The sequence below is a fragment of the Paroedura picta genome, chromosome 4, assembly GCF_049243985.1.
Source record: "Paroedura picta isolate Pp20150507F chromosome 4, Ppicta_v3.0, whole genome shotgun sequence".
In the NCBI taxonomy this organism is placed as follows: domain Eukaryota; kingdom Metazoa; phylum Chordata; class Lepidosauria; order Squamata; family Gekkonidae; genus Paroedura; species Paroedura picta.
In genome coordinates, this window is record NC_135372.1 from 138,350,878 (window position 1) to 138,365,506 (window position 14,629).

Sequence of the window (14,629 nt, forward strand, 5' to 3'; positions counted from 1 at the left end):
TTTGGAAGGTTACCTGGTGGTTCCGGCTGGAGGAGGAGGCACCTTCCTCGGCGGCTTCATTGTGAACAAATTTAAGCTCCGTTGTTCGGGGATCATCAAGTTCTGCTTGTTCTGCACCCTGTCGAGCCTGCTGGCCATCTTCGTCTTTTTCGTCGATTGCCCCAACATGCCCATGGCCGGAGTCACCGAGATGTACGACCGAAGGTAAGCCTCGCCATAACACCGCCCCCTGGGTGATGCCTGGAGAGGATGCCAAGCTTAGCTGACACTAGAATTTGTTTTTTAAAAGACTGTCCAGGGCCATGCTGTCTAGATCAGGCTTGCTCAAGCAGGATTTTGTGAAACTCAGGGACTTCTTGACGGCCCTGGAAGGGTTTCCCAAATGGGTGGGCATTAACTAATTTTTAATGGTCTTTTAAAATAGTTAAACATTTATGGGGGTGATGTTGTTGTTGTTGTTGTTGTTATTGTTATTGTTATTTATTCCTCTCCACTCCCGGAGCTGGATCATGGCGGGTTACAGATATCCGATAAAAACTCATGAAAACCCCCCATTAAAAGGACACAAACCCCCCAAACATAAAATCACAATGGAAAAGAGAACATGGCAGAGTGACCTATATGGCCATATAAGGTTGTGTTGAGCCACCTACCCCTCCCAAAATGGCCAATGATGTAGGGGGTAAGGAGGGGAGGGGCTTTGGGTGGGTGTATCCACAGCTCTGCTCCCCAACCGTATTCTGCACGATCGCCCCAGTAGTATGTTTTGGGGATTTCTCAGTGGTAAAAAAGTTGAGAAAGGCTGAGATAGATCCTTACATCACCGCAGACATTTCCTTGTTGACCAGCATTAGATTTTGTTGATTCATATTTGTTGGATATTGTGACTCTTCATGTGTGTGTGTATGTGTGAAGTGCCTTCAAGCCACATCTGGCTTGTGGAAACTATGAAATAACAATCTTATTATTATTATTATTATTATTATTATTATTATTATTATTATTATTATTATTATTATTATTATTATTATTATTATTATTATTATTATTATTATATTTATTTCCTGCCTCTCCCGACAAGCTCGAGGCGGGTCACAACAAATAACCCCATTAAAATCCCCATTAAAACATCAATCTATTAACATGATGGCTAAAAATCCCATCCCTCCCCCAATTATCAAGGAGGTGAAGAGGAAAGGATAGGGGAGTAGCCTCAACCATAGACCTGGTGGAAGAGCTCCGTTTTACAGGCCCTGCAGAAAGCTGACAAATCTCGCAGGGCCCGCATATCTCCCGGGAGCTCATTCCACCAGGTAGGGGCCAGGACCGAAAAGGCCCTGGCCCTGGTTGAGGCTAGGCGTGCTTCCTTTGGCCCGGAAGCGTCTCCATAAACGTCCTCTTGTTAACAGCCTCGTTCAGGAGTTGCAAACCAAAGGCTTCCTTAATCGAGTCTTCCTTGGCTCTTCCTCTTTTCCTGCCACCTTCCCACTTTTCCTAGTCTTATTGTCTTTTCTCATGAGTCGTAATGTGACCAAAGTATGACCTCAGCAGGGTCATTTTAGCTTCTAGGGCAGGGCTGGCCAAACTGTGGCTCTCCAGGTGTCCGTGGACTACAATTCCCACGAGCCCCTGCCAGTTGGGCACCGAGCCGGGCTGGGAGTCGTCAAGAGTCTCCATCTAAGAGATGATCCGTCTGCTCTCTGTGTCCCGTTGCCTCCAGCCTCCTTCCCGAAGGCCGCCTCAACCTGTCCGCCCCCTGCAACGCGGAGTGCGGCTGCCTGCGAGAAACGTACAGCCCCGTGTGCGGGAGCGATGGGATCATGTACTACTCCCCCTGCCATGCCGGATGCAAGAGAGTGTCGACCAGTCAGAACAACGGGAAAAAGGTATGTCCCGAAAAAGGGGAGGCTCAATTTGCATCTCGAACGGTGGCCATTTTGCATGAGGCTGCAACAGTTAAATCCATCTTGACATTTAGCCAGGCTTGGAACAGAGCGCAAACACACCGGGAAGGGAGAGAAATCCTGAAGCCAACACTCTCTCAAATTGTGGATAAAAAGTTCCTTGACGCGATCTTTCCCAGTTTAGTTTTTATTTGCGGGATTTGCGGAAGCTGTTGGAGGTGAAACGCTCAAGGGATGATCCTGGTGGCATATGGGGTGGGTTGAATGCCTTTGGGCGTACAGATGAGCACGCAAGAAGCACCCTTATCTTGAATAAGACCCGTGGTCCCTCAAGGTCAGTATTGACACTTTTCAAGGTCTCAGGCAAAGGACTTTCACGTCACCTCCTGCCTGGAAATTTTAACTGGCTACGTTGGGGATCGAACCGGGGACCTTCTGCATGCCAAGCAGAGGCTCTTCCACTATGCCACAACCCCAATACATATGAAGCTGCCTTATCCTGAATCAAACCCTTGGTCCCTCAAGGCCAGTATTGTCTACTCAGACAGGTAGCAGCTTGTGGGCTGGTCCGGCTAACCAGAAGAGACCCCCGTCGCAGAGAACTGCTTTATACACATGTGGTACAAAGAAGTCAGTCTTTATCGAAGGTTTCCATAAGTCAAAGTGAGACGAAGCATGGCAAGAACAGGAACATTAACAGAGACAAACAGGTCAAAATAAGGGGGGGGGATAGTTTAAGCAGGAGATCCAGTTCCCAAAGAGAAGGCTTTTGATCTAAAAGGTGCAAATCCGGTCTGTTTCCTCTGCCATCCCTGGCAGTAAATCTCCAACCCCAACAATGCGAACCAAGGACTTTGCAGAGGGGGAGAGAGTCTCTACAGGTCATAAGCCGTGGGATGGAGGTGAGAGGGAAGGCACAGAAAAAATGAAAGGAACGTGGAGGTAGGGAGAGGTGGAGGGCTCTCAGGCTGATTAAACCTCTAAGTCAGCACTCCCAAGGAAATCGGGAGGGTGATCATGACATTCTGTTTGTGTACAGTCGTAGGGATGCCAGTCCCCAGGTGGGACCGGGGGACCCTCCAGCTTTGCAGCTCATCTGCAGGTGACATCAGGAAAAAAAAATTCACAGTCAGATTAGTTCAGCAGTGGAATGGGCTGCCTAAGGAGGTGGGGAGCTCCCCCTCACTGGCAGTCTTCAAGCAAAGGTTGGATACACACTTTTCTTAGATGCTTTAGGTTGCTTTGGGCTGATCCTGCGTTGAGCACAGGGTTTGACTAGATGGCCTGTGTGGCCCCTTCCAACTCTATGATTCTATGATTCTATGATATAGATCAGTCCACCTGGATAAAAGGGCTGCTTTGGGGGGTGGACTTTTAGAGCATTACATCCCACCCCTTCCCACCCCAAATCCCAACTGCTCCTGGCTCCTCCCCTGATGTCTCCAGGTGCTTTCCGAGCTGGATCTGGCAACCCTAAATCCACTCCTCTGCCTAAGAGTTTCCACTCCTGAGCTGCATTATCTACTTTTGACTCTGGAGCTTAAAACCTCTAAGCTATTTGTCCTGGCTTGGCTTCCTTATCCGTGTGAAGCAGCAGCCAAGAAGAGGGGGCACCGAAGGACTGCGTGATCATGAGAGAACAGTGCCGTACAGAAGCTGGGGGTAAGGTGGGGCTAGGGGGTGCATCCGGAGAAGGTCAGGATTAGCCCACTGGCATGGGAAAGTATTGAGTTTTTACACTTGGTACTTCATGACTTCAAAAGGAAGGGAGGGGATCTAAAAATTATGGCTTTCAGTTGGACAAGGGATATTGCTAAAGAAGTTGGTTCTTATACCCTGCATTTCTCTACCTGAAGGAGTCTCAAAGTGGCTTCCAATCTCCTTCCCTTTCCTCTCCCCACAACAGACACCCTGTGAGGGAGGGGAGCCTGAGAGAGCACTGTCAGGACTGCTCTGTGAGAACAGCACTATCAGGGCTGTGATGAGCCCAAGGTCACCCAGCCGGCTGCACGTGGGGGAGTGGGGAATCAAACCCAACTCGCCAGATTAGAAGTCACTTCTCTTAACCAGGACACCACACTGGCTCTTCCTTTCTTCCTGTATCAGACTGGAAGGGACCTTCGCCTCTTCAGTTTAGACTTGCCAGGCTCTAAGAGGGGCCTGGAGTTCTCCTGGAATGGCAATTGGTCTCCAGACTACAGAGATCAGCTCTCCTGGAGAAAGCTCTCTCAAAGACGGTACACTGTGAAGATATAAAAAAACCAAAATCCATCATGCATATGCCAATAATATATTCACAGGAGAGCTCCCCCTCACTGGCAATCTTCAAGCAGTGGCTGGACAGATCCTTCTCCTGGATGCTTGCGGCTGATCCTGCACTGAGCAGGGGGTGCGACTAGATGGCCTCTGTGGGTCCTTCCCACTCTATGATTCTCTAAAGGCAGGGAGGCCAGCTGATATGTTAGACACAGGCAAAGCATCACTACAGCACTTCCAGTTTTCCAGGAAGGCATTCTAAGACAGCTCTAGGCAGCCTTTTTGTTTGTCTCTCACCACCTCTATCCCTTTCCCCACTAGGGAGCTGGGGACCCTACAACTTGGGGAAACCCCCAGGCAAGTTCATTCCCCTTGCGGAGGGTGGCCAGGTTCCGAAAGACCCAGGGCAGGAGACTCCAGAAGCAGGGAGGTGGGTGGAAACGGTGTCAGCCCAGAGCGACATCTGCTGAACGAATCAATTGCTTGTTATGGACTTCCGATGTGTTTTGTTTCCCACCAAGGTCTACCACGAGTGCAGCTGCATTCTGGGAAGCCCTTCCATGATCCCCGGCTTGGCGACTGCAGGGAAGTGCTCCTCATCTTGCGAGAAGCGGGCCCTCCTCTTACTTTTTGTGTTCGTCGTCATCATCTTCACATTCCTCAGTAGTATTCCTGCCCTGACTGCTACTTTACGGTAAGCGAGAGGAAGCACGGCTTCATGTTGATGTGCGGAACAGGGTTATTGCAAAATAATCACACTCTGTGAGCTGCATTGGTTGCTGGTGGGGTTCCAGATCAAGTTCAAGGTGTTGGGACTAACTTTTAAGGCAGTGGTTCTCAACCTGGGGGTGGGGACCCCCTTTGGGGGTCGAATGACCTTTTCACAGGGGTTGTGGCAGGGCAAGCAGCTTGGCTGTGGGGGGGGGTGGCGCCATCTACACAACAGCCTTGCGGGGTAGATCGAGATAGAGCGTTCGTCTGTCTGGAGCAGCGGAAAAGAGCGAGATCGGCATGGTGGGACAAGAGGCAGAAATGAACTGAGAAACCCCGGGGAAAAAACCCAATTTATATGCCATCCTGAACCATGGATCTTCACGCCATTGCTCAGTTTCAGTTTAATTTCTGTAAAAGAACCCTTGCATAGTTTTATGGTTGGGGATCACCATGACAGGAGGAACGGTATTAAGGGGCTGCAGCAGTAGGAAGGTTGAGAATCACTGCTTAAAGCCTTACGTGGTTTGGGCCTTGTGTATCAACACTCTGAAGCAGTACACCATGGTGCCTCTATCCACTTTCTCTGTTATGAGCATCTAGCATGCTCCCCGTTAGTCATCTTGCTCTGCAGAGGTGGCCAAATTGTAACTCTCACCATGGTGGCAAAGGCTTATGGGAATTGTAGTCCATGGACATCTGGAGAGCCACAGTTTGGCCATTCCTGCTCTCAAGTAAACACACGCACAAAGCCACAAAACTCTCCTGCCTTTCCTTATAGGAAGGTGTTTTCAGTCCCCTCAGCCAGGTTGGTTGCCTTTCTCTGTACCTCCTGTTACTCCACAGGGTTGTGATGAGGTTCAAATGAACATGAGAGAAGCCATGTTAGATCAGGCCAATGGCTCACCTTATTCAACACTGTGGGGGGGGGAGCGGGGAATCAAACCCAGCTCGCCAGATTAGAAGTCTGCCCTCATAACCACTACACCAAGCTGGCTCTAATAATAAGAATAATAAGAATAATAAGAATAAAACGACTTCCCAAAGATGCTGTTTTTTTGTTTCTTCATAGGTTAATTTTGGTCGGAGATTCTCAAAATTCAGATAAAAGTTTCCAGCAAGCAGACAACGGACCAACCTGTAGCCACATTGGGAACGGGAGTCAGATTTGCCCGGGATTAGGAACGTGCTGTGTGACCTGTACTGCAGATTGTTTATGTGAAAAGAGATTTTAAGAAATGTCCACCGATGCACGTTTATTTTATCCAAACAGTTATTTGAATTTTGAGAATCTTCTGTCCAAATTAAGAAGAAACAAAGCATCAATGTCTTTGGGGTTTAATTGAGTGGTTTATTGAACTTGGCCCGACACGGTTGCATTTCTCTTTTTAATACGCCACTGAGACTGTGCAGCCTTGCTTTTGTGTTAACGACTCTGCCACCGTGCAATATTTCTTTTGTCTTTCCTAGGTGCGTCTCAGACCGGCAGCGATCCTTCGCTCTGGGAATCCAGTGGATTGTCGTGAGGACGCTAGGTAACACACACAGCCACTAACAAGCTGTTTTTTTCCATGCATGCAGTGAGTGAGGCTATCGCTCTTTTAAACTGTCAATCCATGTCACTGCGGGGTAAGACAGCCACAGCACTGCAAAGAAAAACATGTTCGGCCCTTAAGGACCCAGTGGCGTCTTGTGGCTGGGAGTGCATTTTTTTAAGCATCTTTGGACTTTGTGCCAACACAGGGACGGCTCCATGGAGTCCTCAGTTCACCTGAGAGGGTTTTGCACATGGCCTGGCTACAAGCCGTTAATGCAGTGATTAAATGCGTGTTTGTGCAGCGTGAACATCTGAGGCTGGGTGATATTGAATGTTCACAGTCAGAGTAGTTCAGCAGTGGAATAGGCTGCCTAAGGAGGTGGTGAGCTCCCCCTCCCTGGCAGTCTTCAAGCAAAGGTTGGATGCACACTTTTCTTGGATGCTTTAGGATGCTTTGGGCTGATCCTGCGTTGAGCAGGGGGTTGGACTAGATGGCCTCTATGGCCCCTTCCAACTCTAGGATTCTGTGATTCTATGGAGAGCAGTGTTAAAGGGTCGTGGCATTAGGAAGGTTGAGAACCACTGGGTTAAAGAATGACACTTCCATTCACCCCAAGAGTACAAATCATGCTGTTATTCAAGGGAGGATCCTTGTGTTAATATATAAAACATTGACCTTGGAATGTGTATTTTTTTAAAGATATTATGAAGGATATCATCACCAAAGTTAACATTGTCTGATTCTTCCCAAATAATAAATTCTGGTTAATGGTTGAAATGGGCCCAATAGCCAATGGGGGATATTTTCAGAGCTCTAAGAAATACAACGGAAAATATCGCACTGAGAGTTATGTGGAACTGGAATTTCTCTTGGGCGGGAAGCTTTTGTCACGAGATGTCTTTTTGGCAGCTGACGGGTCTCAATTCTGTCACCCTGCAGGCGGCATTCCAGGCCCGATCGCTTTTGGGTCGATGATTGACACTCAATTCTGTCACCCTGCAGGCGGCATTCCAGGCCCGATCGCTTTTGGGTCGATGATTGACAAGTCGTGTCTCCTCTGGCAGAAACAGTGTGGGGATCAAGGTTCATGCTACGTCTACCAGAACTTTGCCATGAGCCGATATACCTTGATTGCCGGTCTTATTTACAAGGTAATCCCGAATGATGGTGCGTTTGCTCCTTTGGCGTGTCACTGTTCCACCCTCCTTTCTTAAGACCTCCATCCATGGGGCACACCAACAGACAAATTAGAACCTGTTTCTCACTGAAGGGGTAACCTGGTATAAGAACATGAGAGGAGACCTGCTGGACCAGACCAGGGGTCCATCTAGTCCAGCATCCTGTCTCACAGAGTGGCCAACCAGTTCCTCTGGAGGGCCAACAAAAAGCAGAGAGGCCAAGGCCCTCATAAGGACCTCTGAAGAGCCCTGCTGAATCAGACCAGTGGTCCATCTAGTCCAGCATCCTGTCTCACAGAGTGGCCAATCAATTCCTCTGGAGGGCCAACAACAGGGCAGAGAGGCCGAGGCCTTCATAAGAACCTCAGAAGAGCCCTGCTGAACCAGACCAGTGAGGGTCCATCTAGTCCAGCCTCCTGTCTCACACACTGGCTAACCAGTTCCTCTGGAGGGCCAACAACAGGGCAGAGAGCCTGAGGCCTTCATAAGGACATCGGAGGAGACCTGTTGGATCAGACCAGCAGTCATCTACACACAAAGTAGGCATGTTGAAGAGGGGACCAACTCATTTATTGCAGCTTTAGAGACAAGGACTAGGAGCCATTTAATTAATAATACTAATACCAATACTTTGTTGTTGTTGTTATGTGCGAAGTCGTGTCCGACCCATCGCGACCCCATGGACAATGATCCTCCAGGCCTTCCTGTCCTCTACCATTCCCTACTACTAATAAAAATAATGATGATGATGAGAAAGGAGAAGAAGAAGAAGAAGTTGGTTCTTAGATGCTGCTTTTCTCTACCCGAAGGAGGCTCTGCATGCCTAACCATTACACCAAACTGGCTCCCCACTTAAATATGAGAAAGCATTTTCTGATGTCAAGGGCTGTTCATAGATGTTGCCTCAGAGGGTGGTGGAGTCCCATGAGCCCTGTAGTCTATGGTGACCTGGAGAACCACAGTTTCGCCATCCCTGCTCTACAGTGTCCCAGACTGAGCATGTGGTATGGAGAAATATGCTTCTTCTAAGCTAGTAGTAATGAACATGAAGATGGACAAAGCCTCTGTAAACTTGGACAGATGGGAGCACTGACGATAGCCTAAGTATCTACCAGAAAGTCAGACAGGTAGAGATGGAGGAATAAGTGGAATGCTGGAGAGTGGTTGGAAGAAAGTAAGGGAGAGACACGAAATAGTCTGTTGCCCAGATGACTATTCAAACTTGATTTGCAAGCATTTATAATGATGCTGGGGGAATCAGTGGGTTTAGGGTCGCCAGCTGTGGATTGGGAAATACCTGGAGATTTTGGGGGTGGAGCCAGGTGTGGGTGGGAATTTGGGTGGGGCGGGACCCCAGTAGAGTATAATGCTACAAAGTCCACCCTCCAAAGCAGCCATTTTCTCCAGAGGAACTAATCTCTTTAGTCTGGAGATAAGTTATAACCCTTGGGGACTCGTATCCCTAAGTGGGCATCCTGGATGGATAAGGCTGACAGGCGTGCAAGTGCTTGGTCAAATGGGCAGCACCCTCAGGAGAAAAATTAACAAGAAAAATAAGGCCTCATCTATTTACAGGAAGTTCTTACCATAGAGGTCCTGGGAATTCCTAGAGCTACTCAGAAGGAACAAAGGGTAGCTCTAGGAATCACTAGGAACTCTGTGGTATGCATGTTCTCCACGGCCCTGAGCCACTTGCAGGAGGGTGGTATGCAAATTCAATAAATAATAAATAATAAAACTGGAAGCTCTTATAGCAGTGGTGGGCCTGGAAGTGAGGGACCTGGAAGTGAGGGATCCCACATCCACAATGGGGGCTTTCCAGCCCTGGTGGGTGGCATCCTAGAGATTATACAATAGAGCCAGTTTGGTGTAGTGGTTAGGAGTGCGGACTTCTAATCTGGCATGCCAGGTTCGATTCTGTGCTCCCCCACATGCAACCAGCTGGGTGACCTTGGGCTCGCCACGGCTCTGATAAAGCTGTTCTGACTGGGCAGTGATATCAGGGCTCTCTCAGCCTCACCCACCCCACAGGGTGTCTGTTGTGGGGAGAGGAATGGGAAGGCAACTGTAAGCCGCTTTGAGCCTCCTTCGGGTAGGGGAAAAGCGGCATATAAGAACCAACTCTTCTTCTTCTTCTTCTTCTTCTTCTTCTTCTCTTTGAAAGCTCCGGTGTATCACTAGACAGAACAAAAAAATCACCATTTTGATGACTGATTTTTGTCCTGTTCTGAGGGAGACAGGGAAAACAATTCCCACGTCTCAAAGGCTCACAAGCGCCCATCTTAGAATCATAGAGTTGGAATGAACCCTGGGTCATCTAGTCCAGGGGTAGTCAACCTGTGGTCCTCCAGATGTTCATGGACTACAATTCCCATCTGTGGTCCTCCAGATGTTCATGGACTACAATTCCCAGGAGCCCCTGCCAGCGTTTGCTGGCAGGGGCTCCTGGGAATTGTAGTCCATGAACATCTGGAGGACCACAGGTTGACTACCCCCGATCTAGTCCAACCCCCTGCACCATGCAGGACACCCACTACCCTATCGCTGACACTGTTGTTCTTCTCTTCCAGGTGATTGGAACATTCTTCTTCCTCCTCGCCTGCTTCCTCTACAAGCCGCCTCCCGCGGAATCCCTCCCAGGCAGTTCCGACGCCTCGGACAACGGCAACTGCGACCTCAGCGAGAACAAATGTCCTCTCCAGTCTCCGGACAGCTTATAGCACTGCGGTCACGACAAGTGACTTGTCCACACCGTCTCAAAGAGGCTGCGTCAGACGAAAATGTTCCTTGTTATTAATTATTGATATTATTTTTATGCTTTCTTTCTCGTTTTCCCCCTCTCTTCCCCCTTCGGGGAAGAATAATTTAAGGAAATCCTTGTCTAAGTTAGCGTTTTACGAGCAGCGAAAGCACATCGCAAATTCCATGCGCTTGTCCTTCCACCTCCAAAGTAGGGGCTCGCCAGCTCATTGGGACATCTTGGAGGGTGGCTTGGAGGCGCATGGAGCTCAGAAAACTTGGATTTTTGTTCCCCTTGCTGGCGCCACCGCTTTGAAACAGGGGCGCCATCAAGATGCGTTTTTTCCCTGCTTGGTCCAAGCAAGAGATCCTCCTCGCGGGAGGTGGTTCGAGCTTGTCTTTCGACATCTGTCCGGTGAGTCTGCAGATGTTTGCGATACTGTTTTTAACCGACATCCCCAGTGTTAATTTAATATATTTAAAGAAGGGCTAAACATAGCTTCAGACCATTCCGGTATCAAAGCACTTAAGAATGCTGCACATGGAGGGCCACCTATGGGTGCTAGGTTGTGTGAATCGTACGGCCCATTGCGGCTCCCAGGGAGAAAGTTCTGAGGTCTTGGACCCTCCGTCTGCTGACCCATCACTCGATAGCTGCAACAATGCGGTGCCTCAAACTCAGCCATAAAATCCAGGTGTGAACCTCTCATCTCACCTCACACAACCTCAAACTCAATAACTTCCGGCGGAAAGCATTCTCGTGGTCAGCCGGGACTTGTGGAGTGATGTCATCAAACGAGGACGCCTGGAGCGACGCGTGAGCAAATCAGCCGAAGACAGAGGCAAGCTTCTTGCCCGGATGCCTCTGGACCCTTTTTACTTTTTCTGACCTCTTCCATGTCTTTGTCTTGTTAGGTTGCTCTGTTAGGTCTTGTTCGGACGATAGCTTCCTGCCCTGTCCTGTGCATTCTGAAGCACTGGAAGTTCTCCATGGGAAACAGGTCCTCAGAATTGCATCTTTAAAAAAAAAAGGTTCTGTATTTTCTGTTGCTACATTGCCTAAGACAGTTGGAGCTAAGAGTACCAAGTTGAGAAATACCAGGAGATCTTAGTGGTGGGACCTGAGGGTTTTGGGGAGGGCGTATAATACCATAGAGTCAGTGAATGTAGGAGGATCATGAGAGGGTGGGCAGAAGGGACTGTGTCTGAGCTTGGCTCTTGTGGCCCTTTCTTGCAAGCCCAGGGAAACGCCAATTGCCACTTTGGGATCAGAAGGTGAATTTCCTCCAGGCCAGACTGGCCAGGGATTCTGGTTTGGGGAGAGGGTGTCATCTGGGTATGGAATTGGGGTCACTGTGCTCGGCAAGTAGTGGTGAATTTCCTGCATTCTGCGCGGGTTGGTCTAGATGACCCTGGGTATCCCCTTCCAACTCTATGATTCGATGACTCCCACTTCCAAGGTGGCCGTATTCTGCAGGGGAACCAGTCCATCTCCTGGAGATCAGTTGTGCTAGCGAGACACCTCCAGCCACCCCCTGGAGGTTGGCAACCCTAGCTGGACGCCACGTGCCAGCACAAGGCCTTTACTGCTTCTGCCCCCGCCCCCACCAGGGACACCAAATGTCACTTCGTCAGATGACGGAAGCTTTGACTCTTGAGAGCTTCTACCTTCAAAACCTTGTTCGTCTCTAAGGTTAGTATTGGATTCAAATCGAACTGGGTTTTGTCTTGGACACAATGGCGGTGGGCAGCCCGGAACAAAAGGTGAGGCTGAGAGTTTGACTGGCCCAAGGCCACCCAGAGAGCTTCCGGGCCAGTGTCAGGATTCGAACTCGTGTCTCCCGGCTCCTAGTCCGGCACTCTGGCTGCTCCATCAAGAAAACCTGTACGGCATCATGATTGGACAAGACCAGGGAAGACCGGGATTCAAATATCCAGTCAACCATGAAGATTACTGGGTGGCCTTGGGCCAGTCACTATCACTTGGCCTAGCCTACCTCACAGGGGTGTTGTGAGAACAAAGGGAGAGGGAGAACCATGTGTGTGTCTCTGAACGCTTTGGAAGAAGGCCAGGATTGAAAAATAAACAGACAAAACTATGTTAAGTAGACCATAGATTCAATTCCCTGATTTGGGTCTCCTGATGACTTACAACAAGGGCCCCCAATGAGGCGCCTGGGGGCACCCTAGTGACCACCAACACCTTTCCTGGTGTCCTCCAAGTGCTTTTAGAAAACGGGTGGGACTAGATGGGGTTTTTGCCCAGCTAGGCCTCTGATTGGCCACTGGAGATTTCATTTTAACATGTGCTGCTTTGGCAGCAGCTTCTGTTACAGCACATGTGTTTGAAGGTAAGCTGCGGCAGCCATTTTGTGACAGGCTCCACCTCCTGGTGGACGTCATTTTGTGTGCCAGAATTCCAAAGGAGTCCAGAAGCTCAAAAACATCAGGGGACCCCCAACCTGGTTCCCAAACTGAATTGCATAGCACCTGCGATACACAGAGGGAAGCCTAAAACCACCTGTCAGGTCTTCTTCTCCACTACAGACCCGTTGGAGGTTTTTCTTTTTTCAGCGCACCAATCGCTCCTTTCGACTTGCCACCGAAGCGCCGTCCTCCGGCCCAGTTTCTTCCCCGGTACGCGGCCCCAAACCCGCTTTCGTCCTTCTTTTCTGAAGATGGATGCTTTTCTCTCTCTCATTTTTTATCTGTACTGTAACCAAGGTCTGACTGATCCATGGTGTTTGTGCTGTAGCCTCTGCGGATGCTTGGACACGGGAAACGTGTAAAAAGAAAATGGATCTATGCAATGTTTTGCTTGCTGTACTCTGTAAAGAAACCGTTTTTAGATACATGAGGGAGGAAAGAGTGATCCCTCGTGAGATTGTGTGTGTTATTTTTTTTGGGGGGGGGGGGTTGGGCTCATTAATGCACAGAGAGGGGCTTTGAGGGGCAACAAAGATGTTGAACAAGCAAACCGGCATGTATACTTGTCCTGATAGCAACTTACCTGGCTTTAAAAGAGAATTAGACACACAGGGGAGGGGCCCATTCATAGCAATTCGCCACGATGACTAATTTGAAAGGTGGTGTTGGAAGAGAGTTTAGTGAATACCTCGAACTGCCCAAAAGACTAATGATTGGGTTCTAGATCCAATTGAGCCTGAACAATGGAGCAGTGGACCATCAGTGGCTCTTAGCCACAAGGCATGGAGGGAATACTCTGTCCGGGGCAGGGATGCTCTGTCTTCTTGGTGCTTGGGGGGCAACGGTGGGAGGGCTTCTAGAATTCTGGCCCTGCTGATGGACCTCCTGATGGCCCCTGAGTTTGGGCCACTGTGTGAGACAGAGTGTTGGACTGGATGGTCCATTGGCCTGATCCAACATGGATTCTTTTTTTGTTCTTACAGTGGACCTCCTGATCGCCATGGGGTTTGGGGCACTGTGTGACACAGAGTGTTGGACTGGATGGTCTATTGGCCTGATCCAACATGGCTTCTTTTTTTGTTCCTACGGTGGACCTCCAGAGGGCCCTGGGGTTTGGACCGCAGAGTGACACAGTGTTGGACTGGATGGTCCATTGGCCTGACCCAAAATGGCTTCTCTTATGTTCTTCGCTCTTCTTAGAAGCTAAAATGACTAAGTTCAGGCTGTCATACTTGAGTCCCGTGATGAGAAGATAGGAGTGCCTGGAAAAGACAAAAGGACACTTGAAGGCAGCAGAAAAGAGGGAGAGCCAGCATGAGATGGGTTGACTCCATCCGGGAAATCACAGGAACGTGACCGGGGACCCTGGCAAGCCCAACACACACAGGATGGATAAGCGGGACCCCCATCTATTCAAAGGCAGTGCTGGGAGCAGGACTTCCAAAAGCTGGTGATTTGCCACTCTGTGAAACACAAGGCTAGACTCTATGGCCCATTGTTCTTGAGGGGGGGGGCGACATCCGATTCTCCAAAGTGTTCCCTTGCACACCTGCTTCACACTGTGGCCCATTTTTCCTCATTTTCTTTGCCCCCCTCATTTCCCACCGCCCAGAAATGCAGCGTGTCTGAGGTGCAACTGTTGGAAGACAGATTCAGGTGGGTCTCCATGTCAGTTTGAAGCGACAGACCAAAGGCGATTGGCTGGCTGCTGGACAGACAGGCAAGCCGGTTGGAGGAGGAGGTACTTAGGGGTGGGACAGCCGCCCTGATTGGGTGTTAAGCGCTGAGTGGCACTTAAGCTATGAGACCAGCTCTTCCTCCAAGCCCTTACCAGAAATATTAAGTGGAACAGATTCCTTAAGGGAATAAATAACAT

The 14,629-nt window shown here is 49.4% G+C and overlaps 1 protein-coding gene across 3 annotated transcripts in view; it reads left to right on the top strand.

Annotated features, from left to right (window-relative positions):
- Window positions 1-13,178, top strand: part of SLCO4A1 (solute carrier organic anion transporter family member 4A1) — a 61,291-nt gene extending 48,113 nt beyond the window's left edge. For all 3 annotated transcript variants that reach the window (XM_077335796.1, XM_077335798.1, XM_077335797.1), the window contains exons 7-12: window positions 9-204; window positions 1,721-1,886; window positions 4,682-4,854; window positions 6,342-6,406; window positions 7,412-7,560; window positions 10,158-13,178. In XM_077335796.1, the coding sequence (XP_077191911.1) occupies window positions 9-204; window positions 1,721-1,886; window positions 4,682-4,854; window positions 6,342-6,406; window positions 7,412-7,560; window positions 10,158-10,307 (899 nt within the window). In that variant the 3' untranslated portion in view covers window positions 10,308-13,178. The remainder of the gene's footprint in view (window positions 1-8; window positions 205-1,720; window positions 1,887-4,681; window positions 4,855-6,341; window positions 6,407-7,411; window positions 7,561-10,157) is intronic.
- The last annotated feature ends 1,451 nt before the right edge of the window (window positions 13,179-14,629 follow it).